Source organism: Stereum hirsutum, assembly GCF_000264905.1.
Source record: "Stereum hirsutum FP-91666 SS1 unplaced genomic scaffold STEHIscaffold_6, whole genome shotgun sequence".
In the NCBI taxonomy this organism is placed as follows: Eukaryota; Fungi; Basidiomycota; class Agaricomycetes; order Russulales; family Stereaceae; genus Stereum; species Stereum hirsutum.
Window position 1 is genome coordinate 403266 of NW_006763136.1, and position 23607 is coordinate 426872.

The following is a 23607-nucleotide window of genomic DNA, read 5'->3' on the forward strand; positions in this document are numbered from 1 at the left end:
GAATTCACTCAATCAAGATACGATTTCTTCAGTCGTGCGATGATATTGAAGGGTAGTGCACTGTTCGGAAGACACGAGGAGAATGAGAAAGACCTTCCAAACTCGTGTCCGAACATTCTCACGCCACCCACGGTCTACTTATTTCTACGACGTGCTCTGATCATTTCAAACCATTCTGTCACCCAAAAGAGCTTGCCACGAAAAAGAAAAGGATGGAAGAAAAAAGCGACCCGAAACCACGAACACAACCGTCAAAAAAAGTCGGGATAGAATAAATAAGCTACTTATACTCAAAACCCACCCCAATCTCACCTCATCCAAACTGTTATTGATCTGCCTAACAAACGCATACCGTCTTGAAGTCGAAGAAGGGGAAACAGGATCTAAGTTACGAAGAAAAACATGATAAGCTAGGTATTTTGACGTCATATGTATGTCCTGCTCCGCCGGTCGGTCGGTTCCCTGCATTTCACCACCGACACCCCACCACGTCCACCCTTATGCCCAACCCAACCCTAATCCAATATCCCAAAATCTCCAGCCCACCTATGCCTACGCCTACGTAGTGAAAAACCCAACGATCCTAAACGGCGGCACCTCCTGCCCCTCCTCTCCCAAAAGCTGACACTCCACGAAATGCGCGCCGCGCGCGACATAGTGGTCTATCATCTGCAGGCTATAACACCCCACAGAAAACAGTCAGTCAGTCAGTCTCCCATACCAACAGATTTCAAAAAGCAGTCGGAAGAAGAAAACGGGAGGTAGGAGGAAGAAGGAAGAAAGGAGGTAGGAGGAAGAAAGGAGGAAGAAGGAAGAAAGGAGGGAAGGTTAATTGATGGAAGAAGATAAAAAAACTCACACAACCTCCGCCTCGCCCACCTCCCCCACATTCTCCAAAACCCTCGCCCCCCCATAATTATCATCCACCCAACACTCCACCGCCGCTCCCTCCCCAACCACCGCCCTCGGCTCCCTCACATAATACACCCCCACATCCCCCGCGCCTATGCTCAATGGGATCCGCAGCCTGGACGTAGGCATCGTGGCGTACCAGTAGTGCTGTGCGCTTTCGCTTGAGGGTTCGGAGTAGGAGGAGGAAAAGAAGGAGGAGAAGGCGGAAGAGGAGGAATAAGGAGATGAAGGATGATAGATCTCCCATCCCGAACCTAAGAAAATCGAAAGCGGCAACGGGTTGATTAAGTCGTTTGCGGACACACAACTCGTCGCTATCTCCTGGAAACCCCTATTCCTCAAATCCTCCGGTACGCTCGCGATCCTACTCTGCGGCACCTTCAAATACTGAGCCAACTGCCCCGCCGCGCCCGCTGCTCCTGCGCCTTTGCCAGAGGAGGAGCCAGTGCCGAGTGACCAGTCGATGCCTCGGTCCGCGGGGTTGGACGCATCGTCGTCCGGCGCACCGGCAGCTGATCCTTTCCTCTGTCCCTTCCCCCCAAACAACCCCTTCGCATCCTTCGGACTCCTCCCCTCCCCCCCTTCCCCCTCCCCATCTACCCCTTCCCTTCCTCCACCCACCACACCGGGCGCCGACCCTCCATTCAGCGCATAATACACCGGCAGCGTCGCGCCGCCGCCTTCGTACGCACGACCCGTCGCAGCGGCGAAGGTCGCGCAGATTTGGGACTGGATGTAGCTGATGAGGGTGTCGGCGAGGATGGAGTGTCCGGAGGGGTTGGCGAGGACGGGGTCTGCGAAGTGTTTTTCGATGGAGGGGGGGGAGAGGATGTAGGCGGGGTAATGGAATGCTTTCGTGCTGCATATCCGGATCCACACACAGACATTCATAGACACAGACATTAACACACAGTGTGTTGGAGGAGTAGCAGTGGGGGAGGAGAGGAAGCGCACCTGATATGCGGAACGTCATAAAACTGCGATACAACGCTATGCCAATGATCCGGCCCCGCAAATCCGCTCTGCGTATGCACCTGAGGACTGAAATGGCCGAGGATGATGATGGCAGGCGAATCGGGGCGGAGAAGGATCGAGCGGATGAGGAGCTCGAAGTTCTCTAGTGTCGTTTTATCGCTGCATCACATTCCCCACCACCACCACATTCACATCAGAACCTCGCCACACACTGCACAACGAGCGTGGAGGAAACTCACCCCTTATCCTCAGTATCCAACTCAACAACCACCAAATCCGTATAATCCGGCAAATGGTGCGCGCTGCAGAAAGAGAAGTACTCGGAGCCTGTACGGCGCATGGCCCCGTTTGTGAGCTCGGAGGCGGGATGTGGGAAGACGGTGTTCCACCAGTCGAAGAAGCGGGAGGGGTAGCAGGTGGGCGAGATGGGGTCGTCGCCGGCGCCGTGGCAGGCGGAGACTGTTGGAGTGGTTGGATAGGTTATGGGTTGGGTTGGAGTGGTGAGGGAGTGGAGGAGAGAGGGAGTGGAGGATAGAGTGGGCGTGAGCGTTAGTGGAGGGTATGATATGAGAGGAGGAGAGGATGGAGGAGAGGTGGTGGGCCACAGTTTACGCCACACGAGTGGAAGGGTGATCAGAGGGACGAGGACACAGTCCATGTTGTATTCCTGTCATGGAGCACCCCTTCGGTAGGCTCGGACGGGAGGACAGAATGTGTATAGTGCGGGTTCACGGCGTATCTTGACGCCCGCACCGCGAGATATTCCTGTCACTGTAGACGATAGTGGCCACGTCCAGAAATACGCCTCTTTTGATGCAAAGAGCGTTGTGGCCCAAACGTAGAGAAAACAAACAGAACGAAAAAGAAATAAATGAACTGACCTGAACCGCCAATGACACTGATAGTGACCGGCTGGCCAAGCAGCGCCCTATGAACGACCTTCTGCACCCTCGCCCCGCTACCCAAATGCAACCAACTCTTGCTAATCGCCAACGCGCCATACTTCTCCGCCAACTCGTCCCCAGGCCCAAACGTCGGACAAAACTCGAACGGGTACGGGCCCACCTCCGCCGACACGTTCAAATAATTAGTCGGCTTGAGTTTCGAGGTGTATGCCTGTGACAGCGAGCGGGAGTAGTACGAGTCTGTTGAGGAAGAAGGGAGGGCGAAGCGGGTGAAGAGGAGGATGGCGAGGAAGAGAGAGAGGATGAGCCATATTCGATTGGTGACGCCGAAGGAACGTTGGTTGAGACGGCTGGGCGACTTTTCGGACGCGAAGGGCTCCATGGGGACCAGGTTCGGTGTTGGGGGCGCGATGTGGGCCTGGCTCTTGCTGCCTGACCGTCGCTGCATCATGTTGGACGCGTGCTCGTCGTCGTTGTCGTCGTTGGCGCCGTCTTTGTCGTTGTGTGAGTGTGAAATGAGTGCGGGGATGAGACGGCGGCGAGGAAGAGGAGGCCGTTGAGCGGAAGGAAGCGAACCCAGTTTGTGCTTGGCGCGCGGACACGACTTGCCCCACATCCACTCAATTCCCTCCGTCACCGCTGCTGCAGACGGCGACGACGACCACGACGACGATTAGCTACGCGTCCGACGCGTTGTTTGTGCATAGTAATTCTGTTCTGGGCTTGAGTTATCCGTTCTAGGTAGGACACTGTACGCAAAATCCGTCACATTCATCTTTTAATGCTGTCTACAATACCCACAACAACTGACATGATTATCTCCAGAATAATTCACCACAATGCAAGCCCGCTCCGGCGCCCTAAAACTCGCCCGCCGAATCCCCACACCGCTCGCCATCGTCCTCGGCATCCTCATCGGCGTCCTCCTCACCCGCCTCCTCACCTCCTCCTCCCTCTCCTCCCCCTCCTCCCTCCCCTGGCGCGGCACAACCACCAAAGCCCCCTCTCGCTCCTCCTCCAAATCCAAATACCCCCCAATAACCCCTCCCACGCTCGACCAGCGCAAACGCATCCTCGACCTCCTCACCCATCTCTCCCCGCACTACACCCGCGAATGCACGCGGCACTCCAATCCGCTCTACGCGCAACAGGCAAGAGATAGGTACGCACCGCTGATTGGACATAATCCGACGAGCGATGCGTCGTGGTTGGATGGATTGGGATTGGGAGGGTTGGATCCGGTGCCGAGGCCGAAGAGTATGGAGGAGGCGTTGTATTATCGACATAGGAAGGATTTGAGCGAGGGCGAACATAAATACTTCTTCGCCATCAACTTATACAACTCGTTCGACGTCATTCCAGACCTCTTCGCGACGCTATTCAGGGTGGCCGCGGTGTTGGGGTACCATAACGTGTTCGTGTCGATCTACGAGAATGGGTCGACGGACCAGACGAAGGCTCTCTTGCGGATATTCGATGCGTTGACGAGGAGCGTCGGGATGCGGGTGGAGATTAGGACGAGTCAGAGGACGAGGGGGGCTTTCAATCACAGAATTGAGTATTTGGCCGAGGTGAGGAACGCGGCGTTCGTGCCGCTGCATGAGCTCAGGGATGCGGAGGGCGAGTATTTCGATACGATCATTTTTATGAACGATATCCTGCCGTGTTTAGACGACCTCCTCGAGCTGATATGGCAGAGTCGGAGGAACAACGCGGGCATCACCTGTGCCGCGGACTATATGTACCACGACGAGATCGTACGTCCCTCTCACCCTTGTATCCTACCTGACATTGACAATGTGTACAGGGCGCCCCAGTATTCTACGACAACTGGGTAGCCCGGGACATCAACGGCACAGCCCTCGAAAACGCCCCCTTCGAATCCATCTTCCACCACCGTCCCTCATCCGACCGTTTCCAACGACACCTCCCCATCCAAGTCCAATCCTGCTGGAACGGCATCGCCATCCTCGATCCCGCTCCTTTTTACTCCCCTCCGCATGTGAGGTTCCGGATGGCGAGGTTGGTGGAGGGAGAATGTTCGGCGAGCGAGTGTAGTTTGATATGTAATGATTATTGGGAGGCGGGGTATGGCAGGATATTGATGGTGCCGAGGGTTAAATTGGCTTATGATCATGTTCGTGCCCTCCTTCTCACACTCTCTCTATGTTCCCCTCTCTCTATGTTCCCCTTTATTAACCATGAACACCTAAACAGCGCGTCTACGACATCATCCACCCCTCCCGGCGCAATCTCACCGCCATACGCGGGTACGTCCGCCTCGGCGGCCTGCCCGACAATCCGCGCACGGATCCACAGGATAGGTCATGGTTCGGGCCGCATGATCGGTTGTTCACGGAGGAGGAGAGCGAGGAGGTGGAGTTTGTGCCGGGGCCGGAACATGGTATGCTCTTCCCCTTATCCTTCTTCTCCCCGTTTATCTTCTTCAACCCCTCCGCGAACCTCCCCTTCGTTCCCTTCACACCTGTCCCCTTTCGTTCCATACACTCCCATCCGTTTTTTTTCGACGCACGCTAACTTACCTTCCCACTCGTTGCACTCGTGAAGTATGGTGCTGGGGCTGGGACGGCGCCGGCGACCTGGACGGACCGGACGTGGATCCGATCTGGGAGCGCATGAGCGAGAAATCGACGAGGAAGGAGAATGTGGAGGTTAGGCATGATCGGAGTTTTAGGGTTGAGTGAACGAGCCTGCGAGCTTTCGAGTTGATTGAGTGAGAGGGAGGGAGGGAGAGGAGGATAGGTTTGGTTTTTGGGTTGGGAAAAGGGACGATGGACGACGGACGTTGTCTTTAGAGTACGTACGTACGTGTGTTACCTGCATATGCTGTCTAGTTTCGTAGGCCCAGGAGTGGACAGAGTAAGGGTAAAAGTTCTCGGTTATACTTATTCTACATCGTTGTGGTTTAGTCGTCTCTCTCTCACTGTCGTTGTCAATGTTCTCGTAATCTGGGGTTTTTTTTGGAGTTCCTCGTTCGGAGCAGGTGTCTGTATTCCTCCGGATTCGGATGTAGATTCGAGCTTGGTGGACCAGGCGTCCGAGGGTATTAGATGTCTGGACTCGAAACTATTAGTACACGCGAAATGCAGGTGCTGCTCAAACCTCCAACATTCACCATCCACCGTTCCACGTCCAACCGACCTGGGGAGTATCCTTATAGGCCATCGATGACTGACATGGCCAAGGGTAATGACAGTGGGCGAATCGGGGCGGAGAACTTGAATCGAGCGGATGAGGGGCTGGAAGTTCCTGTCACTCCGGCGTCGTTTCAGTTTAGACTCTATCGCTGCACCATTGTTCTGTACATCAAATCCAAAGGCAAGGAAACTGACGACCGAGTCTCGATCACCAAATTAGTATCAGTAATCTGGCACTGAATGGTGCGCATCAGTGCAAAACTTCGAGAAACACTCGCTGCCCGTCCGGCGTGGCATCGCACCGTTCGTGAGGTCCGGTTCCGCTGTACCATCCGAGCTTAGATTTCTAGTGGACCACACAGTACTTTGAGTCCCACGAAGATATCTTGAGACTGCGTACAGAAAACAGCACCCTAGTCGGTAGTATTCCTGTCCTTGAGGCTTCCTAATCTCAATACTTACTGGCAATTTCTTGAAGTATCACTGCCCGCGACTCGGAAGTTTGTCTTTGTTACTTATTTTATTATACTCCCGCTACTCTTTTGGAGGTGACGAGACTATGAAAATGTAGTGTTCGTGCGAATAAAACCAAACGAGAACGAGAATGAGAGTTTGAGTGAATAAGAGTTCGACGCTCAGTGTGGCCCAGAGCCCGCGGGAAATAGCAGTGGCGTCAGAAGGAAAGGTCTGGTGCCGCGCCATTGGGTCGGGTCCGTCCTCGTTAGAGAGCGCCACAGATGTTGACAGTGCCACATGCCAGAAACGACGAAATGTTTCTATCCTGTCAACAAAACACGGAACGGAACGGATTGTAAGTCGTGCGTGATCGTTTGGGGCTGCGATATTGGCCACGAGGTAGATCGCGCACAGGAGCAATGATCCATCACGAGAACAAAACACCAGAAGGGTGGTACTTACATGCGGAAAAGATAACGAGATGCCGTACAACTTTTTTTTGGACCAAAAAAAGTCTTTTATCATCGAACCCCAAGTAGGTACCGCTGTTGCAGCGCAGCGTACGGCCCCACTCGGCGGATTGAAGTGGCGTCTGAGTCAATTTTCGGTATAAAGACCACCAGTACCATGCGAACCTGACAATAGGATTAGAAACAAGCTGAAATGAATAAAAGTCCGGTTCTACTGTAGCTCAAGGCCTACGTCGACAGAAACTGACGATGCCTGGAAGCTGGACAGAGACTGACGACGCCTGCCAGAAGCCCGTCCATTTTTTTGGCGGGCGAAAAGCTATCGAAAAGCAGCTTCCATGCCATCATTCTTGCACCCTATTTTCCATCACTGTACGGAGGGGGTGCGGCTTTCCATAGGAGCTCTGTGTAAATCCTACTAGCCTAGATGCACAGACAGGAGGCCGAATTCGATGTCCGACTGAATAAATCACCTCGTGTTTGTGTTTCGACTCCTCGGAAGGCTAATCAGCCTCAAGAACCGAGAAACAAGGTATTGTACCGATATGGGACTGTTCAGCTCCAGTAGCTCTACGGGTGGCGAGGATCGTTGATCATCACCAATTCGAAGAGCACATTCTGAACCCTAATACACGAAATTTCCCAGGTTGGAAGTATATATTCTGCTAGGTTTTGGCTCAGAAAGGACAATCATTCGCCAAAGACCGACCACCTATATTCTGCAAAGCCATCTATCTCCTCGCAGCATGCTTTCTTCCATCCTCGGTGGCGGCAAAGAACGCCTCTACATAACTGTTAACCATCGCTATGACCAAGGAGGTGAGCCATCGTCATCCGTCCTGCTTGCTATTCATAAATAGGTAGCAGAGACTTACGACCGTGCCACCTACTGCGCCACACAGGCTATCACTGGGCCCTGGTTCTATCTCCCAAGGACCGACCTAATACCGAAGAGGACAATTCCAACAAACCCGACTCCAGACGCTGGCATCTCACAAACCAAGCTCGCGGTAGTGACGGTCGCAGGCAGCGGATGGTCCAGGTCCCTTGGTTCCTGGAAAGAGACGATGTTAGCATGTTCGCCAGCATAAGCCTGATTGCCCGCATCATGATTGGGAAGTTCAAGACGAGCGAGCACGATGCCATCGTTCAACGCATTGATGCTGCCGTCGATCGGGTCCCGATTGACCATAGCAACCCTGACTTAAATTGTGGGACGTGGCTCTTGCAGGTGGTGGATGTGCTGATTGCTGAGAAGTTGATTGAGTTGAGCGTCCCAAACGTGGCGGCATTGGAAAGCAGGGCGGTCGAGGAGGCGAACAGGGTGATGGCGAGGATCATCGCGCGTGAGCTTACGATCGACAAGAAGAGCGCGATCCCCATTATCGATATGCGCGCCAGACAGGACTAGGATGAGAACGAATAGTTTGGAAGGGGTCTATATTTTTGTACGATACAGGAAAAGGGTTTATCAGTAGCGCATGATAGTTTGGGACTTCGATGTATGGCAACGAAGCACATCGCACACAGAGATCATATTGAGAACAAAACATCAGAGGGGTAACGATATGGGAAAAAGATAATCAGATGAACAAGGAAAGAAGACACATATAGCTGCTATTTCCTTGTCAGCGTACAGTCTATCACGGTGGCACAGAAAATGTGACTTACCACGAGTGAGCCAGCCTCACCGATATGACTTCTTCGGATTAGTGGGAAACTCAGTAAAAGCACCTGGGCGATAGAGGTGCCTCTCTCCCGCCAGCTGCAATTCGTAGTTCTGCCCCGACCCTCGCTGCACAGCTTCGTGCCATTCAACAGGCGTGCCCAGATCCGAGTAGCGCTCCTTCGTCACTTCCCAATACTCGGGCCGCCACCCAGCACTATCCCAATCGATTATAGCTGCTATCTTCCCGTCGCGGACGAGAACATTCCGTGGAGCGAGGTCGCCGTGGGTAAATTTCGAGGTGTAAGATTTCGAATGTGAGAGAAAGACCTCGACCCAGCCTTCCTCGTTCCAAGAGTCAAGGTCGGTATCCTCTCGGAGAAAGCGATGGAATTCATCATGGGTTTCGAAAGGTCCAGCTGGGTAGATTCCAAAGCGATGATCGTATGCAGACGCACCATTAACGGCGCAAACGGCCTCGGGATACGGTGGCGGCAGGGCTCGCAGTTGTCTGACGTAGTCTTCGAGTTCATCCATCATTTTCCTCTTCTCGTCTTGAGACATTCGGTCCCATGATTTCAACGGGTTTTTTCCCTTGATGTACTCCATCTCGATGTGTACCATCCCACAGATCGTGTATGACCGATAAACTCGTGGAACAGGTATGGTCGTGTGTGCGGCCACGAAACGCATCGACTCTGCCTCCGCCTCTGTGATGGCCCACCCTCGTTTCAGGACTGTATGTGGTCCAATTCTGAACGTGCGATCCCCGAGACCAGAATTGTGAGGGGTAAAAAGGCGACACAGCTGAATACGGAGACGTAATGCCTGCCAATGCAACCATTCTCTACCTCGTGGCCTAAAAAAACGATAATGCAGGTTGTCGACATCATCATCGCGATGGTTTGGCTCGCGCGGTTGAAGAGGAGGACGGTAGGCTGGACTGTGAGTATCAGCCTCGACTTTGATCGTTTTGGCTGCCATTCGCGACCTGAGCTGCTGATATTTAGGGTGGCGTTGTCAGTTTCGATGATAAACCGAAGTTGAGATCTGTGAGAGGAAAGAGAATGTAGTTCACCGTGAAAAGTAGCGCTGTTACAAGTTATATAGACAACACAAGGCGTTGTATGATGTGATGGAACTTTGGGGGGAGCAATATGAATGGAACAGAACTTGAAAGAGGTTCAAGTTTGGTTGAGCTTCGGAAACGAGCCGCGAACCAGTCGGGAGTTGCCGGTCGGAAACCGACCTTTTCTGCCCGATTTCTGCCTCAGCAGGCTGTAGCTTCCCGTCCTTCGACCACAGCACCATCTCACTTGTCCTTAGGTATTGTCACCACAAAGTTTTCATGAAACTAAGTACTACGGTTCGAATATATATCAAGTACCGTGCAGTGCGAACTACCGCTACCGTGTATGTTTACTTGTCCACACCGGGGTAAAAGTGTCGATCAGTAACGTTCGGACTAGGCGTACGCATCTCGATAAATGCAGCCTGGTCATGAGCTTCGCCTGACCACCGTGGGGTCCCCCCTGCCATCCTCCTTGGATCAGACCAGTGATTATCCTTATGCTCGATAATCCCAACGTCCATCGCGACCTCTTCGAGGAATCCTGCCATGCCGTTGCTTTCGCAGTCAGATTGGAGTCGTGGGTAGTGTTGGTGTATCGACGCCCTGTACCACGCGAAGTTGCTGAAGATGCCGAAGGGGGTGATTGGTCTACCGCCTGTGAAGACAAAGTCTCAGTTCCCAGATCTCTCGTGTCAAGAATGTTAAGGTAGCCGGCGAGTAGATCGAACGTACCAGCGACCACGGCCCATACAGTCCTGCCGAAGACGATAACGAAGATCCCGTTAAGGGTGACGAATACCCCACCAAGTTTACCGATGACACTTAAGAGAGCTGTGAACATTGACGGAGGGTCGGTGGGAGTCATGACGTCCGATGTGGTCCAGTTAGAATAGAAAGGAGTGAGCGTGACGGTAGGCATGTTTGTGAATGTAGTGGGTACGATGGTATCTGTTGTATGAGAATGGATAAATACGTCTCCTGAGTGAAAGAAGAAGATGTGTCTAGACGTACCAAAGTTATACCGTAGCCAGTTCGTGTCGCCAATAATCTTCTGCTCGGGTGACATGTACACATCTAGGTTCGCACCTACTGGGAGGATGTACGGAGCCGAGAGGTTCGTAGCAGGCGGATCGGATATGTCCTCGGAGCTAGTGTCAAACACCCACATATACCGACGAACGGGGGATGAGAAGAATAGTTGTGAGCTGATGATAGCTATGGTGTATAGCTGAAAGTCAGAAAATCGCCCGAATACGTGATGATTGAAACGGACTTACATCCTCCTTCAGAAGAGATATGGCAATCCACGGCTGACAGTTCACTGTCTCCACGGGGGAGCAGCAGCGTCGTGTTTCGACACCACGCTGTCACTGGGTAGGCATCGTATGTGCTGAGGCCGGACTGGGAGCTGTCGAAGCTGTAGACGAAATCGGTACGAGTCTGATTGTTGTAGTCGTGCCTCATCCCGGTAGACGAGTTGACGAAGTTCAGACCATTGTTGTTGAACGTCACGGATAGATTAATCAGCTCGTAGTTGACCGCATTGTGCGCTTCTGCCCTGGCCTAGGGTAGTTTGTCGGTCAAACTTGCTGGTTGAAGACGATTCTGCGGGTACTCACTGAGATGATACGAAGATTGTTGTCCCCTGCACCGTATGAAGGAACGACGGATCGTTCCACTGTCTGTCCACCCGCCTGTTGGAGGGCCTCCTTTCTGACGTCTGCAAGAATCGCTATACCATACGTGATGAGCCCAAGGAGTGCATATACGGCGAAAAGACCGCGAATGATGCCGAGCGCAGCGGGTTCAAATCTGAAAGATACTTGCTCAGAGCTCGTAACGAGGAGAAAGCGATGTACGCACGGATGTTTTCTCGCGATCGTCTGTCTAAAGATGATAAAGGAGCAATGCCGTTCAAGCCTTTCGCGCTCCGTGTCGCATCGGAGAGGGCCATACAGTCTCTTGTAGATAGGCGCGTTATCGTAGGATGGAGGGTCTGACGAAGTTGGCGGTATGGCGAAGAAGGTGTCGATGGCGCCTGGTATTCTTAGCGGAATGATGACGATGAATAACATGTACAGGAAGCAAAATGATGGGATGCCGAATCGGATGATCTGAAAGAATGGGTTCCACCCCGGACGAGCGCTAGTGGACTCCAACCAGTCGTTGTTGACCACTATGTTGGGTATATATGGAAGTACTACATATACAATGACCATCAGAGAAAGTAAGATATCTAGGGGAACGGAACGTACTCCACATCGTCGGAACCAGAGCTCCTGTGAGCAGAAAGTCTGCTAGGATCGCCAGGTTTGGTGATGGTCGTCGTTTGAGGGTCATATAATCACTGGATGTAAAGATGAGCAAGCTGGTCTATGGTCATTCGTCATAATATAAGTGGCTGACTTACAATAAGAGTAAGGACAGTATTATCGTAGTTGCTACGAGTCCAGCCAGTGCCGTTCCCCAAATGGACCACTGGGAGGAGTTCGGTTTGAAGCCGATGACGAGGTACACGAGGATCAGGGGATATAAGACTAAGAGACATCCATGGAAAAGGACTCGAAGCAGAAAGAGATCTAGTGCTGCCAGAGGCTTAGTCGATACACCCACTCTCATCGTCTCGTTTGGAACTTTAAGGAGAGGACGTGTTATGGTTGGTGAAGGCAAGCAAGAAGGAGGGAAGTGTGAGCGCTATGCCCACACACCAACAGAAAGCCTTGGCTGCTTCGTCTATGTAATCTCATCACGAAATTGACGGTAATGTTAAAGTTTCGCGAGACACTCGTTGCACCAAATTGTCAGGGAAGGGTGGCGGGGTTGAGGGTAGAAGCGCACTAGCGGCCTCACTGCCACTTCTCACTGCATGGTTGCTACCGACATTATGTCTGGAGGATCCGGGTTTACGGACCTTCGCGGGAGCACAGGAAAAACAAGACGATCATTCGCCCACGAAGGCAGGCCAATGATCCGTCGCAGAAAGGAGAGAACAATGGAATGTCCCTTCAGGTTAAATTCAACCTGCGCTCCCGGCCGTCTCCGTGGAGTGTGGCGCAAGCCAGACAGGCGCCACGCAGTCCTGTGCCCTCTAACCACCATCTTTCTGTCGTGTTCTACTCACTCGAAGTCAGTAGTTATAACTCCCAGATCAGCCTTGAGCAAGAGAATACTTATTGCTTCTTGATCATCTTTGGCACGAACTTCGAAAGCAGCCTTGAGGTTGAACTTGCTTCCTGCGTCGCTTGGAACTTTTGGACCCATTCTGCCGTGGCAATTTATGACAGTCGTCTGCATCATTTGACGCCAATACCACACCGAAGTCAAAATAAATGGAGGAAAAAATATCCAACGTCGCAGGTCGCTTCAAGAATCGCTTTGGTCTTGGTGGGCCAAGTGGCGCCCCACCGTTCCCCTCTTCTCCGTCCCCATCCCAGTACGGGCAATCGTCCTCACACGGAGGGAGCAACTCAGGACATGGACCGCCGCCCCCGATTCCACCTCGCCCCGGTGGAAGCAAAAGCTTCGATGATATCGGCCATCCGAGTCCGCCGTCGATATCACGTAGTGCTCGTTTTGACGCTGGCGCCATCTACGCTCCAGGAGCTTTTCCTACCCCGGAGCTTCCTGAGTACCCTTTACAGAGGTATTGAGATGTCCAAGGCTCTCATTCAGTCAGCACTATCTAACATATTTGTGTCGATAGATATCGTATATTGGAGCCCTCATCCACGGATGACTATACGTCGACGACCATCCAAAAGGCTCTTGACGAGCTCGGTCCTTCAGCTACGGTATACCTACCTCCGAGGACGGCGTGGAGGATCCATAAGACCATTACTCTTCAAGAATATCAAGAAATCGCGACCTTCGGTTATCCCGCCTCGCATGATGATATGGCGCTCCTAGATGCACAGGAGGACTGCACTCCTCATGTCATTCACGCATTCGACAAATCTGGTATTCGGATCCGCAATTTGATCCTTGAAGGTAATAAGGAGAAATATGGGTGGGACGACAAGGGAGGCTGTATGATTCAACTCGGCGGTGGTAAAGCTCACAATCAGGTTAATTCTTCATTTTCTTTGCCTGTGACGTTCCATCAAATGCTCATTGCGACTATAGGTCCTTGATCGCTGCGTCATCCGTAATCCAAGACACTGGTCTTGTGTTCAAGCGTTTGACGGTTCTCACAATGTCCGCATCACGAACAACTTCATTGGTCCTGCTGGTGTCGGCTGTGACATTGAGCAGGGTCATTGGGCGGATGGAATTTCGTTTGCAGCTGCAGATGGGTTGGTCGCGGGGAATCTTGTCACCGATACTACGGACGGAGGTATAGGTAAGGCTTATTTCGACAGACCGAAGCGCGGTGATTCTCACAATACCGCAGTGCTGTTCAACGCAACCGGAACGCTCGTTACCTCGAACACCGTGGTCACGAAGAGTCGTCTTGGCCTAGGCGCCATCAACATGGTGGACCATATTGTTTGTGAGTATCCTTTCAAACGTCCGGAACTGTATACTGAGAAATCTGCATCCACTCAGACGACGGCAACTACAACTTTACTCGGGTAACCCACAACACCATCGTCGCCGCCGGGACGATGCTCAAGATCGGAATCGGTCAAGGCCTCTCCGTCTGGTGGGCTCCCGACAAACGTCAGATCAATTATGGCGGTACCGTCTCGCACAACCTCATCACCCGCGATCTTTCCCATGTTCCGGGCGCAGGTCATGGACTTGGCGAGGGCACAGTTGGGTACGGCTATCCCGTCGGAAGCGACATTGCCCATTGGACGTGTATTGACAACGTCTCTGATCCCAATGTCATCTACCGTGGCGATACTTCTGGCACCTTGCCTGGATATCTTAATGCCAGTCCTGGCCCTTTCATCCATGACCCATACGGAAACTCGGAAGGCCACGAAGCCGATGTGAGCACGTTGAGGCTGCAGCCGGAGTTCGTCCAGGGTAAAGTTTGGGGTCTACTTCGCATCGAACCCGGTCCATCCAAGGTCCTCGCGTACGATGGCGGTGGCCTCAAATTGCATCGCGGCCAGACTTTGCACCTCCTGGGTATAAGCATAACCTTTCGCGACGACGCCGAGCTCTGCATCTTCAGGACGAAAGAGCACGAACGTGGCGGTGGCGAGATCCTCTGGGAAGCTGGTATCAGACGCCACATCGACCCCAGACGACCAGGTTTCGAGAATCTGATGCTCCACTTCACCCCAAGCGGCAAACTCTGCGTCGTTGACTCTACCAATCCTCACTCGATCTGGTACGACCTCACGCCACACGTTCCGGCGCACCTGCCACCCTCCGATTCCAAACGTCCATCGACCCCGCGCCTCCTCTTCTCCGCCTCGAAAGACCAGCCCTTGCTCAGCATCACTTCCCCTACGGGAGACCTGTTCTACGCTTCTTCCTACACCGCCGGCCGTTTCGGAGAGTGGAAGTTTGGACGATATGTCGCTCGACCGACACCTGATGTTCCGGGCGGCGGAGCGTTGATTTGGACTCTGGCGCCGAATAGGAGGTTCGTGGTGTTGCATGTTCGCGATGAGATGCAGATGCCATTGCGTTGGCCTCTGGATTTGTCGAGGTTCCAGGTCGTGTGCGATAGTGTTGGGGATGCGGAGGCGGGACCAGAGGTAGATGATCGAAATGCGACGTTGGTGCTGCAAGGAGACGGACATTTGGTACGCGTGGTTTATCAGTATCTTGCGCGGGTCACGGTGGTCGGGATGTTGAAATCATTTGTTTTATGCAGGTTCTATACGATGGCTCAGGCCAGCCGCGTTGGGGCTCGGGGACGCATGGGGACAGAGGAGCACACACACTCCGATTTGGTCTGGGGACGCCTGCAGAACCATACCTGGAACTTCTGAACGAGCACGGGCACCAGCTGTGGAGCACGTAGAGAACAGATGAGTTCAGAAAGCGATATCGGTGTCGGAGAGCACTCTGACTTGAAAGATCTTGTCAGAACGGACAGCCCACATGGACTGTGTTCGGTTTCGAGAATCAAAGTCATCTAGACGAAATACATATGTAACAAAACTTAGCCTGTAGCGAAACCCGAAAGTCATTGACCTCATGTAACCTGGACCGCATAGAATGAAAGGGACTTTTGTGATTCTTGCGAGGCGGCAGCTCGTGTAGCGTAAAGGGGCACGATAAGCCACGATGGTCTGCATTTCCCCGAAGCAGAATGACAATACGGCGCAAATCCAAGGATACAAAGGAGGAACGCCCGAGACGACAGGCATTGTTCCGACAGGAAGATCAAGGAAGATGACGGTGGAGCTCTAGACAAACGAAGATGGATCAAGATGTTCACTCGAATCGCTTCCATGCATACTTTTCGACCTCCTTTGTCTTTCCCCTCCGCTTTTTTGGCCTGAAAAAAGGTTCAATATCAGTGGGCGACTCAAAGAGAGAATGTATGCGGATGGGAACGTACAGGACAGGAACCCGTGGCTCAATGAGTGCACGGTGTTGCATGCTCGTGAAGCGGTCCCGGAACAAGTTCCCCTCCGTCTAAAGAGACCCATATCAGGACGAGGCACATTATTCGAGACAACGAAACGCACCTTCAACCCTCTCAAGCTCTCACTGAGGTCTTCACCGAGCTGCACATCGAGTTCACCTTCCTTGACGATGTGCTTTCCCAACCGCTGCCCGGCCAACCCCTTGCGTAACTGTTCTTGCTGACGTGCACGACGGAGAGCTTCAGCTTGTTCACGAGCACTAAGAGTCTTCTCTGCCTCCTTGCGGAATGTCTTCACCGAATCGACTGATGCTAGGAGTTTCCTGCGTAGCGCGCGAGCCGCGAGAGCTCGTTTCTGAGAATCAGACAGAAGGGTTAGGCTAATGAGAAAAGAGAAAGAAGAGAATTTCGACCAACCTCGACACGCTGCTTTTCTGCCTTCCGCCTCTGCTGCTTCGTCTTCCGCGCGGGCATCTTCTTCACAATTGGCTCACCTTCAGCGTCCAGCTCTGCCTCGTCTTGTTCGCCGGGCTTGTCCACCAACATGCCTTCGACACCACCGTCGACGGCACCAGCCTCTCTCCGTGCAGACATGATGCGGCTCTTGAATTCCTCCGAGGTTTCTTGTTCCTTGACTCGGCGCTCTTCAATGGAGTGCGCTGAACGAAGGAGTTCGGAGTGGGCTTCGACGGGGGGATTGTAGGAAGTTCCAAGATGGGGGGTTTGTACGGCTGGTATAGTGATTTGTTGGCGAGGGTGTGGCGTATTAGGCGCCTGAAAATGTCCATATCTAACTTGAGCACCAGCAACAGAACATCGGAAAAAACGGAACGCACCTTGAACTTTGACTTATTCTCTTCCACATCGTCCGCGTCCCACACGTTATACTTTCCGCTCTCCTTTACCGCCTCAGTGACCTCCATCAATGCACTTCCCTCTCCGACCTGATCGTGGTCAACTGCGCTGTTGAGTGGCCCACGACGATTCTTCTTCCCTAGCTTGAGAAGACGCTCTTTTTCGGCGTAAGACACTGAACCAGGCTTCTTTTTATTGGATGAAGAAGACGGGCGAGAGAGGACGGCAGGTACAGCAGAGCGCTGCGAGAGTATTCTGTGTGATGTGAGCAGTGTTTTGGAGAATTTTCGGAGTGATTTTCGGACTAAATATAACGAAGGTTATACAGAGCTATTCTAACAACCAAAGAAGGCATAGTACTGACCTTTATCGTCACCCTGCTTGTCGACGACAAACAAGTCTTCATTTTTGCGCTCGTGCAGAGCCGTTCTGCAAGCGAAAATAAGTCGAGATCGTACAAGCTATGACTGGATGAAACGCACCCAAACAACCGCTCCTCACCCCGGATATCCTCAAGTGTATCCTCTACATCTTCGATATCGACATTCTTTCTCCAGGCCTTCTTGCCCTTGCGGCTCGACTGGTTGTGCTGCGCTGGGGCACCGATGGTTGAAGCGGGCGTCTTGGATTTTTTCGTGATCTTCGAGGTCGTCATCACAGTCAGCTGTACTATTTTTCGTAACCGTCAACTTTTGGGACGCTCGAAACAATATGGAGAGCCTACTTTGGTTTTGGAATAGCAAGATGGTGGCGGAGTGGCGAAAGAAGTTGCGAAACTATCGGTCGGAAATAACGTCAATTACGTAACTGACAAAAATGGTTGCTCGTCGGCGGCGCGTCTCGTCGCGTCCACGACGGATCTTCATGCTCTTCGTCCTTGGTTCTACATAAATATTCAAGTAATATCAGCCCTCTCTGCCTGGGCTCTATTGTTTCTCCAAACAGCAGTGAACGTTGACTCCGATATTTCTGTGCCATGGGGTCCTTTGCTTGGTTCTGTTTCTCTCGATTGCGAGATGTCTTGTTTCTTTTAGTTTCCCAAAACAGGCCTTTAGGACGGGATCAAAAGTCGTTCCTTTGAGGTGAGGCTCCTTTGTCTGGTGCGCTATAAGTTGCGAGACATTTGATGGTGCTACGAGGAAGAGCAAACATCTTCTTCCTCTTCGTGCCTCAGCGTTTCGAGCCTCTAGGACATCTATCACTCGTACCCACATTTTCTCCGATTGAAAACTGCATCAGTATTAACTGCTGTATTCCTGCAGGTTACTCAAGGAGCACACTCCTTTTCAGCATGCAGACTCTCCCCATCCCCTTAGAAATTCTTTCCGACATATTCATCCGTTGCCTTCCCGACCTCGCCCAGCCGTTCAACCCCGCATAGGCGCCACTCGTTCTCACTCGCGTGTGCAGGGAATGGCGTACGGTAGCTCAAGGGACACCGCGATTATGGACGAATATTTGTGTCAGATGGTCCAACAAGAAGCCACTCTCGCCTACCGCGTTGAAGGTCTGGCTTTCGTGCTCTCAGTCGCTTCCGTTGAAGATCGTCGCCTTCATGTGGCGCAGAATATCTCCAGAAATGCAGCTCCGGTACTTCCGAGCGCTGTGTGACCATTCCGCACACTGGCGGGACGTAGAAATTCGCCTTGACAGCCAAGAAGCCGCCATCGCCCTGGTGTCCCATCTTGGGCAGGACCGTGGCACGAGCAATCTACTCCCGATGCTGACACGGTTCAGTCTCACATGCACACCCTCAGTTTCTGACTGTCAATGGGATGCTTACCTTCTCAATACCTTGAGATACTCTCCAGATTTGCAGACTCTGATGATACATGACTGGCAAAACACCATGCTTATGTTCTCAGAACGCCCACCTTTCCTCGCCTCTATTCAGAACCTGGTATTGTGCCACTCCTTCTCTGAAGGTACGTGGGCTTGGGATATGCCAAATCTCATGTCGTTTGTGCAGGCACGCCCCAGCCTCGTCTCGTTGGACTTGAGCTTAGAAAGCACGATTCGCTTCATATGGCCGCCCGATGGCACAGTAACCCTTCTGCCACAGCTTCTGTCCCTCAAGATAGGCAGCGGAAATCTTACGGCTATGGCCGATATGGTCCGCGGGCTTTCCGTACCATCTTTGACGTCACTGGAACTCAGTATGTTTGGAAGTGTGAGTGGCGAAAATGAGCACCATACATCGCTTTTTATAGACCCTTTTCTACGTCTTTTGACAAGCTGTTTGTCTACCTTAAATCATCTTCACACCAACTTCGACAATCCATACACCGACTCCCGGGCGAAGAAGTTGATCACTAGCCTGCCTTCGTTGACATCCCTTGTAATAGTCGAAGCGTACTCCTTGCGGGACTGGACAGACATGCTCGAACTACTCACATTCAAGTTCGACGAGGGTGGTCGGCTCACGGGAAGTGCAGATCAAAACATTACACTTCGAACACTTTTCGTTGATGTGGCTGAAAACCCTATCATCATTAACGACAGTGATGACGAGGCTGAGTATGAGGAGTACATCGAGGCTTTGGAGAACATGGCGCGCTCACGATGCACCATTCCGGATAATGCGACGTCTAGTGACGGAAGGCCCGTTGCGCGGCTGGAACATTTCGGAATGGGGCAATGCACGGGGGATGCATTCGAGCGAGGCCCGATATCGCACTCTGATATCGTGAAGCAATGTTGGCCAAGGCTTTCTGAATTTGTGGACCCAATCTTAAATCTCTTGCATTGATGCGCATAGAGCTTCGATTCATGGCTGTTGAATAGGAGGCCATGATATTCACGTATGAAGCTGTTAGCACAGATTCTGCATTTTGTCGTGCGTGTCACGTCAAGTACAACAACCTGTGGTTGCGGTGTGAGTGTGAACCCGACAAGGTGAAGAAAAATGTGAGATATCATCAGGGAGATCTTTCGACATCAGTAGACCTTGGAATCCGACATGCAAGACCTTCCGCATCCCGTGAACAGCGGGAGGTCGATATCTCGACAGCATGTGATCGCGCACTCATACGGCGCACCGAGAAAAGCAAGAGTATGTCCTTCTTCAAGAAGTGATACCGGATGGTATTGTGTGGGAGGACGATGTGCATGGTGCTATTCAAATCGAATGAACATCGTCCGTGGTGGGCACATAAGGAGAAAATTTGCAGCCCAAACTGATTCTTATGATCGCTCGCCTGACTAAGTCTAATTCTACTGCATCAGTGCAGAAAGAAAGACGAACAAAATCGAGAGCATGTTTTGGAAGATACTTAGCGAGGAAAACAAGAAATTCAGAAGAAAGAGATCATGAGACCAGGGCCGTAGCGTGTGTCTGACACCGCTCCGGGACCGGGCCGGCTTGGATACGCACGTGCCACCTGCCACATCCAGAGGTGTGGCGACGGCGCACAAGACTGAGCAAAGACCAAGCAAACGCTGGGGGATGGTATAAGTACACTCAGTCGACATTCAGTACTCGGTACTCAGTGTTCGAGCTTGTACAACACTTTCTGCGCCGATCATAGCCGATCATCGTCCTTATGGAATCTTGAGGACTTTCTTTGATGATGATCCAACACCGTGCTCTTGGAGCGACTTTTCCCACCGGGCGTCGATGATCCCCGGCAAGTGATTGCCCTCAGCCCAAGGCCTCTTTCCCGAGTTGTCTAGCCATAGCAGGTTTCTCTGCTTCAGACACACCAAGACATTCAGGTGCGTCGAACCTTGAGGCGCTCAGTTCCCATCACGTCACCAAAACAAGATAATAACTTCGATATCCATAACATGATCCATTAGAAAGTGGATCTCAGCTTCGAGGTCTAGTATCAGTAGTCCATCAGGCCAAAAAGCTTCAGGACGACCTCCACCCTTCTCAATGTCCACCGAAAGGCCTCGTGCTTCTCCTGGATCCACTCTGTCTGTTGGATGCGGTCGCAAGCTGAATTCGGATGTTGAGCTTCTTGTTATTAAAGCTGTTTTCGACAGCAGGACGTCGCGATCCTCTGACCTGTCGGCATTGAGTCTCGCCTGCAGCGAATTCTATGGTGTAGTGGCTCCTAGACGCTGGCGACACGTCAAATGGCCCAAGGTGAAAGCCATCAAGGGGGAAGCTGTCGGTGACAAAACAGAGAGAATCATCGATCCTCTCCCAACCTCTATCTTAGGTCTAGTCAGGTACGAACATGACCCGTTAGTGATTGCGTATTATGTTTAAATTCACTGTGGCTTATTATCCTAGGAATTTATACCTTTTCTATGAACAGGACATCCATTCGAGCGTCGAGAATTCAGAAGCGTCATGGGTGTCGTTAACAAAGAGCCTTGCCGACATGTCTAATTTGGAAGCGGTGGCTTTCAATCTGCCGACACCACCGCCTGTACCTGTTGTGGACGCCCTTTATGCTCTCCCCAATCTGAGAACCTTCGAATCCATGTCCACACCACTACACTTCCAGCACACTGTATCGCATCCCGCATCCATTCGGCGGCTCGTACTGCAACGTCCAATAGCGGGCCTCAACATCGACAACTCGACCACGGGATTCCGAATTGATCCCATCATCCCCTTCACCATGGGGTTCACGAGCGATCCTACTACATACCTACCCCGCGATAATCACGCCCAACACCAATTTGAAAGGTCGCTTAGGACTTCTCGCGCACAAGAGGAGCTCCTTTTCGCACACTCCACAATCTGTGCGACCTTGCGGGATCTCCATCATCTTGAGCTGGACATCGAATTGTTCGACTTTGACGTACTAGGCGAGGCGCGGTTTCCCAATCTCGTCACTCTCATATTCCACGGGACTTCGTCAGTCTCCTCCTCCTCCTCGCTCCTCAAACTCAAGGGCATGCGTGCCCTTCGGGAAATCAGCTTCGTTCTCAGCCTCCCCTCGAATTCTCCCAGCAACTTTCACGTACTTCCTCCATTGTCTGACGAGTACTCGTCGCGGGCCACTGTGGACCTCGTATCGGAGTTGTTTCCGGAGTTGCAGGTCTTCCGCACCTCGAATCCCGTTCCGGACGACACCATCTATTATACTCTCCCAGACACAGTACGTGGCATCCACTTCAAAAGCATCATACCGGCCATGCGCGCGCCTACCGTCCCGCATACAGGAGCGATGGACGAAGCTGGTCTTGTGAAGATCTTGGAGGCACTGAACGTCAGGCGAAGACGCTCGATTACGGATCTTAGTGTCATACTCCAGGTTGTGTTGACGCCGACACTTCTTTCTTTCATCGTCGGCACATTCCCAAACTTGGAGACTCTCCAGATCAAAGCACCGTTCATCGACGAAGGCGGGGCGCAGTCAGCATTCTTCTCATTGGTACGTCAGTCTGTTTCGCTATAGAATCCAAGTGTACTTTAAATTGATCATTCACTTAGACCGACTACACGGACGCACTTCGTCCGCTCCGCAACCTCAAGCACCTTCGCCTCTCATTGCGTTCCTCGGGTATTCACTCTCAAGATGGCCATGGATCAATACACGAGCCCGTAGACCCCCGAGAGCATCGTATCATCAAGTACATGGCCAAGGAACTCAGTCCTTTCCTGCACACTATTGGACTGTATCGCCAATTTTCCGCAACTCTGGGGAGTCATCGTATAAGGACGTCTAGGGCACCCGTACGAGACTACGTAGGATGGTGCGATTATCATATCATCAGGAAGGATGGAAGGATCTGGGATGTGAGGCCGTCGTGGCCCAAGTCGCTAGAAGAGACGAGGGAGAAGACTCATTGGCTCCATTCGCTGTAGCTTTGATCAGTGGTTATTTATTCATTCTCTCGATTATGCTCTATGCTCAGATGTAGTTGCCACAGTGTCAATATATGCACAGAACCGTAAGATACGACGTAGTTTTACGCTGGATACAGCTACGGGTCAGCGTTGATGTGTGGTCGTACATCCTAGCACTCAGAGGGTATGATGTTTTCAACCTCTTCAGCTGCGATTACCACGCGAGGTTTAGGAGGATATTACAACGCAAAGACGTGAATAAAGTCCGCATAACCCTTGGTGTTGATATCCAGTACATCCATTTATAATACACTACTGATCTTCATTGTGTGGATACAGCCATTGACGCCTAGTTGGAAACCTTGCTGGGAACGTTGTCGCTGCAGGAGGAAATATCCAGAACATTATTAGTACTAGTGCTCATCCATGTGGTCACAGCACGACGACGAGGGTCTCACCCAGTAGCAGACTCGAACCCCTCACGAGCAGTGTCGGTGATCTTCTCGTTGACGCCACGGTTCTCGGGAACTCCCTCCTTCTTCTCAACAGCGTCGAGACCTGTTAGACCACAAAACGAAGTCGCAGTCAGTGCAAAAACTCCCAAACCTACACGAGCACGTATAAAGAAAGACGGTCAAGACACGATGGATGATGGGCACAAAACGTACCTTTGTCGGCGTAGTCCTCCTGACCCTGGCCTTGTTGTTGTTGGTCGGACATTGTTGAATATGTAGATGAGTGGATGAAGTGAGTTGGATAGGTGTTTAGATGGGATGAGATGTGAGTAAAGTACGCATTGCTCGACGAGACTTTATAGTGAATATGCGTTCGGAGTAGCGACGTCACTGGCAAGGTACAACCGAACTGCTGCGTCATGAGCATCAAAGTATACTCCT

The 23607-nt window shown here is 52.1% G+C and overlaps 9 protein-coding genes across 9 annotated transcripts; 4 read left to right on the top strand and 5 right to left on the bottom strand.

Moving 5' to 3' along the window:
* Positions 1-558: 558 nt before the first annotated feature.
* On the bottom strand, positions 559-3174 carry STEHIDRAFT_55982 (uncharacterized protein; the record flags this gene model as incomplete). The annotated part of the gene is made up of 6 exons (XM_007303146.1): positions 559-676; positions 860-1470; positions 1537-1771; positions 1867-2046; positions 2127-2346; positions 2769-3174. 6 exons carry the CDS (start codon positions 3172-3174, stop codon positions 559-561), a joined length of 1770 nt encoding a protein of 589 aa, XP_007303208.1.
* Positions 3175-3631: 457 nt separating this feature from the next.
* On the top strand, positions 3632-5497 carry STEHIDRAFT_156092 (CAP59-like protein; the record flags this gene model as incomplete). Its single annotated transcript, XM_007303346.1, has 4 exons — positions 3632-4549; positions 4600-4929; positions 5010-5196; positions 5361-5497. 4 exons carry the CDS (start codon positions 3632-3634, stop codon positions 5495-5497), a joined length of 1572 nt encoding a protein of 523 aa, XP_007303408.1.
* A 2125-nt stretch (positions 5498-7622) lies between these two features.
* On the top strand, positions 7623-8287 carry STEHIDRAFT_156093 (uncharacterized protein; the record flags this gene model as incomplete). The annotated part of the gene is made up of 2 exons (XM_007303347.1): positions 7623-7695; positions 7779-8287. The coding sequence occupies 2 exons, from the start codon at positions 7623-7625 to the stop codon at positions 8285-8287; spliced, it is 582 nt and encodes a 193-aa protein (XP_007303409.1).
* An 18-nt stretch (positions 8288-8305) lies between these two features.
* STEHIDRAFT_146631 (uncharacterized protein) lies at positions 8306-9475 on the bottom strand. Its single transcript, XM_007303348.1, has 2 exons — positions 8548-9475; positions 8306-8490 (listed from the first exon to the last, which is right to left on the bottom strand). The coding sequence occupies exon 1, from the start codon at positions 9233-9235 to the stop codon at positions 8564-8566; it is 672 nt and encodes a 223-aa protein (XP_007303410.1). The 5' UTR covers positions 9236-9475; the 3' UTR covers positions 8306-8490; positions 8548-8563.
* Positions 9476-9961: 486 nt separating this feature from the next.
* On the bottom strand, positions 9962-12248 carry STEHIDRAFT_167953 (uncharacterized protein; the record flags this gene model as incomplete). The annotated part of the gene is made up of 8 exons (XM_007303349.1): positions 12025-12248; positions 11870-11961; positions 11478-11814; positions 11234-11426; positions 10892-11177; positions 10626-10829; positions 10347-10562; positions 9962-10269 (listed from the first exon to the last, which is right to left on the bottom strand). The coding sequence occupies exons 1-8, from the start codon at positions 12231-12233 to the stop codon at positions 9962-9964; spliced, it is 1845 nt and encodes a 614-aa protein (XP_007303411.1). The 5' UTR covers positions 12234-12248.
* Positions 12249-12943: 695 nt separating this feature from the next.
* Positions 12944-15738, top strand: STEHIDRAFT_138927 (uncharacterized protein; the record flags this gene model as incomplete). The annotated part of the gene is made up of 6 exons (XM_007303350.1): positions 12944-13257; positions 13318-13678; positions 13737-13953; positions 14005-14103; positions 14160-15316; positions 15388-15738. 6 exons carry the CDS (start codon positions 12944-12946, stop codon positions 15535-15537), a joined length of 2298 nt encoding a protein of 765 aa, XP_007303412.1. The 3' UTR covers positions 15538-15738.
* Positions 15739-15785: 47 nt separating this feature from the next.
* STEHIDRAFT_120841 (tumor suppressor protein Gltscr2) lies at positions 15786-17710 on the bottom strand. Its single transcript, XM_007303351.1, has 8 exons — positions 17687-17710; positions 17445-17631; positions 17327-17391; positions 16944-17266; positions 16525-16881; positions 16211-16462; positions 16081-16157; positions 15786-16017 (listed from the first exon to the last, which is right to left on the bottom strand). The coding sequence occupies exons 2-8, from the start codon at positions 17615-17617 to the stop codon at positions 15954-15956; spliced, it is 1311 nt and encodes a 436-aa protein (XP_007303413.1). The 5' UTR covers positions 17618-17631; positions 17687-17710; the 3' UTR covers positions 15786-15953.
* Positions 17711-20768: 3058 nt separating this feature from the next.
* Positions 20769-22729, top strand: STEHIDRAFT_167956 (uncharacterized protein; the record flags this gene model as incomplete). The annotated part of the gene is made up of 3 exons (XM_007303352.1): positions 20769-21138; positions 21203-22295; positions 22355-22729. The coding sequence occupies exons 1-3, from the start codon at positions 20840-20842 to the stop codon at positions 22727-22729; spliced, it is 1767 nt and encodes a 588-aa protein (XP_007303414.1). The 5' UTR covers positions 20769-20839.
* A 331-nt stretch (positions 22730-23060) lies between these two features.
* On the bottom strand, positions 23061-23431 carry STEHIDRAFT_156100 (uncharacterized protein; the record flags this gene model as incomplete). Its single annotated transcript, XM_007303353.1, has 3 exons — positions 23061-23091; positions 23170-23269; positions 23380-23431. 3 exons carry the CDS (start codon positions 23429-23431, stop codon positions 23061-23063), a joined length of 183 nt encoding a protein of 60 aa, XP_007303415.1.
* Positions 23432-23607: the final 176 nt, after the last annotated feature.

Bases quoted from the DNA above. Each gene is read 5' to 3' on its own strand.
- STEHIDRAFT_146631 (XM_007303348.1), bottom strand. From the start codon at position 9,235: ATGCGTTTCGTGGCCGCACACACGACCATACCTGTTCCACGAGTTTAT.
- STEHIDRAFT_120841 (XM_007303351.1), bottom strand. From the start codon at position 17,617: ATGACGACCTCGAAGATCACGAAAAAATCCAAGACGCCCGCTTCAACC. The intron at 16,463-16,524 runs GTTGGTCGAAAT...TCTGATTCTCAG, and splicing joins CAGAAAAGCAGCGTGTCGAG to AAACGAGCTCTCGCGGCTCG. The intron at 16,158-16,210 runs GTGCGTTTCGTT...GGGTCTCTTTAG, and splicing joins AGAGCTTGAGAGGGTTGAAG to ACGGAGGGGAACTTGTTCCG.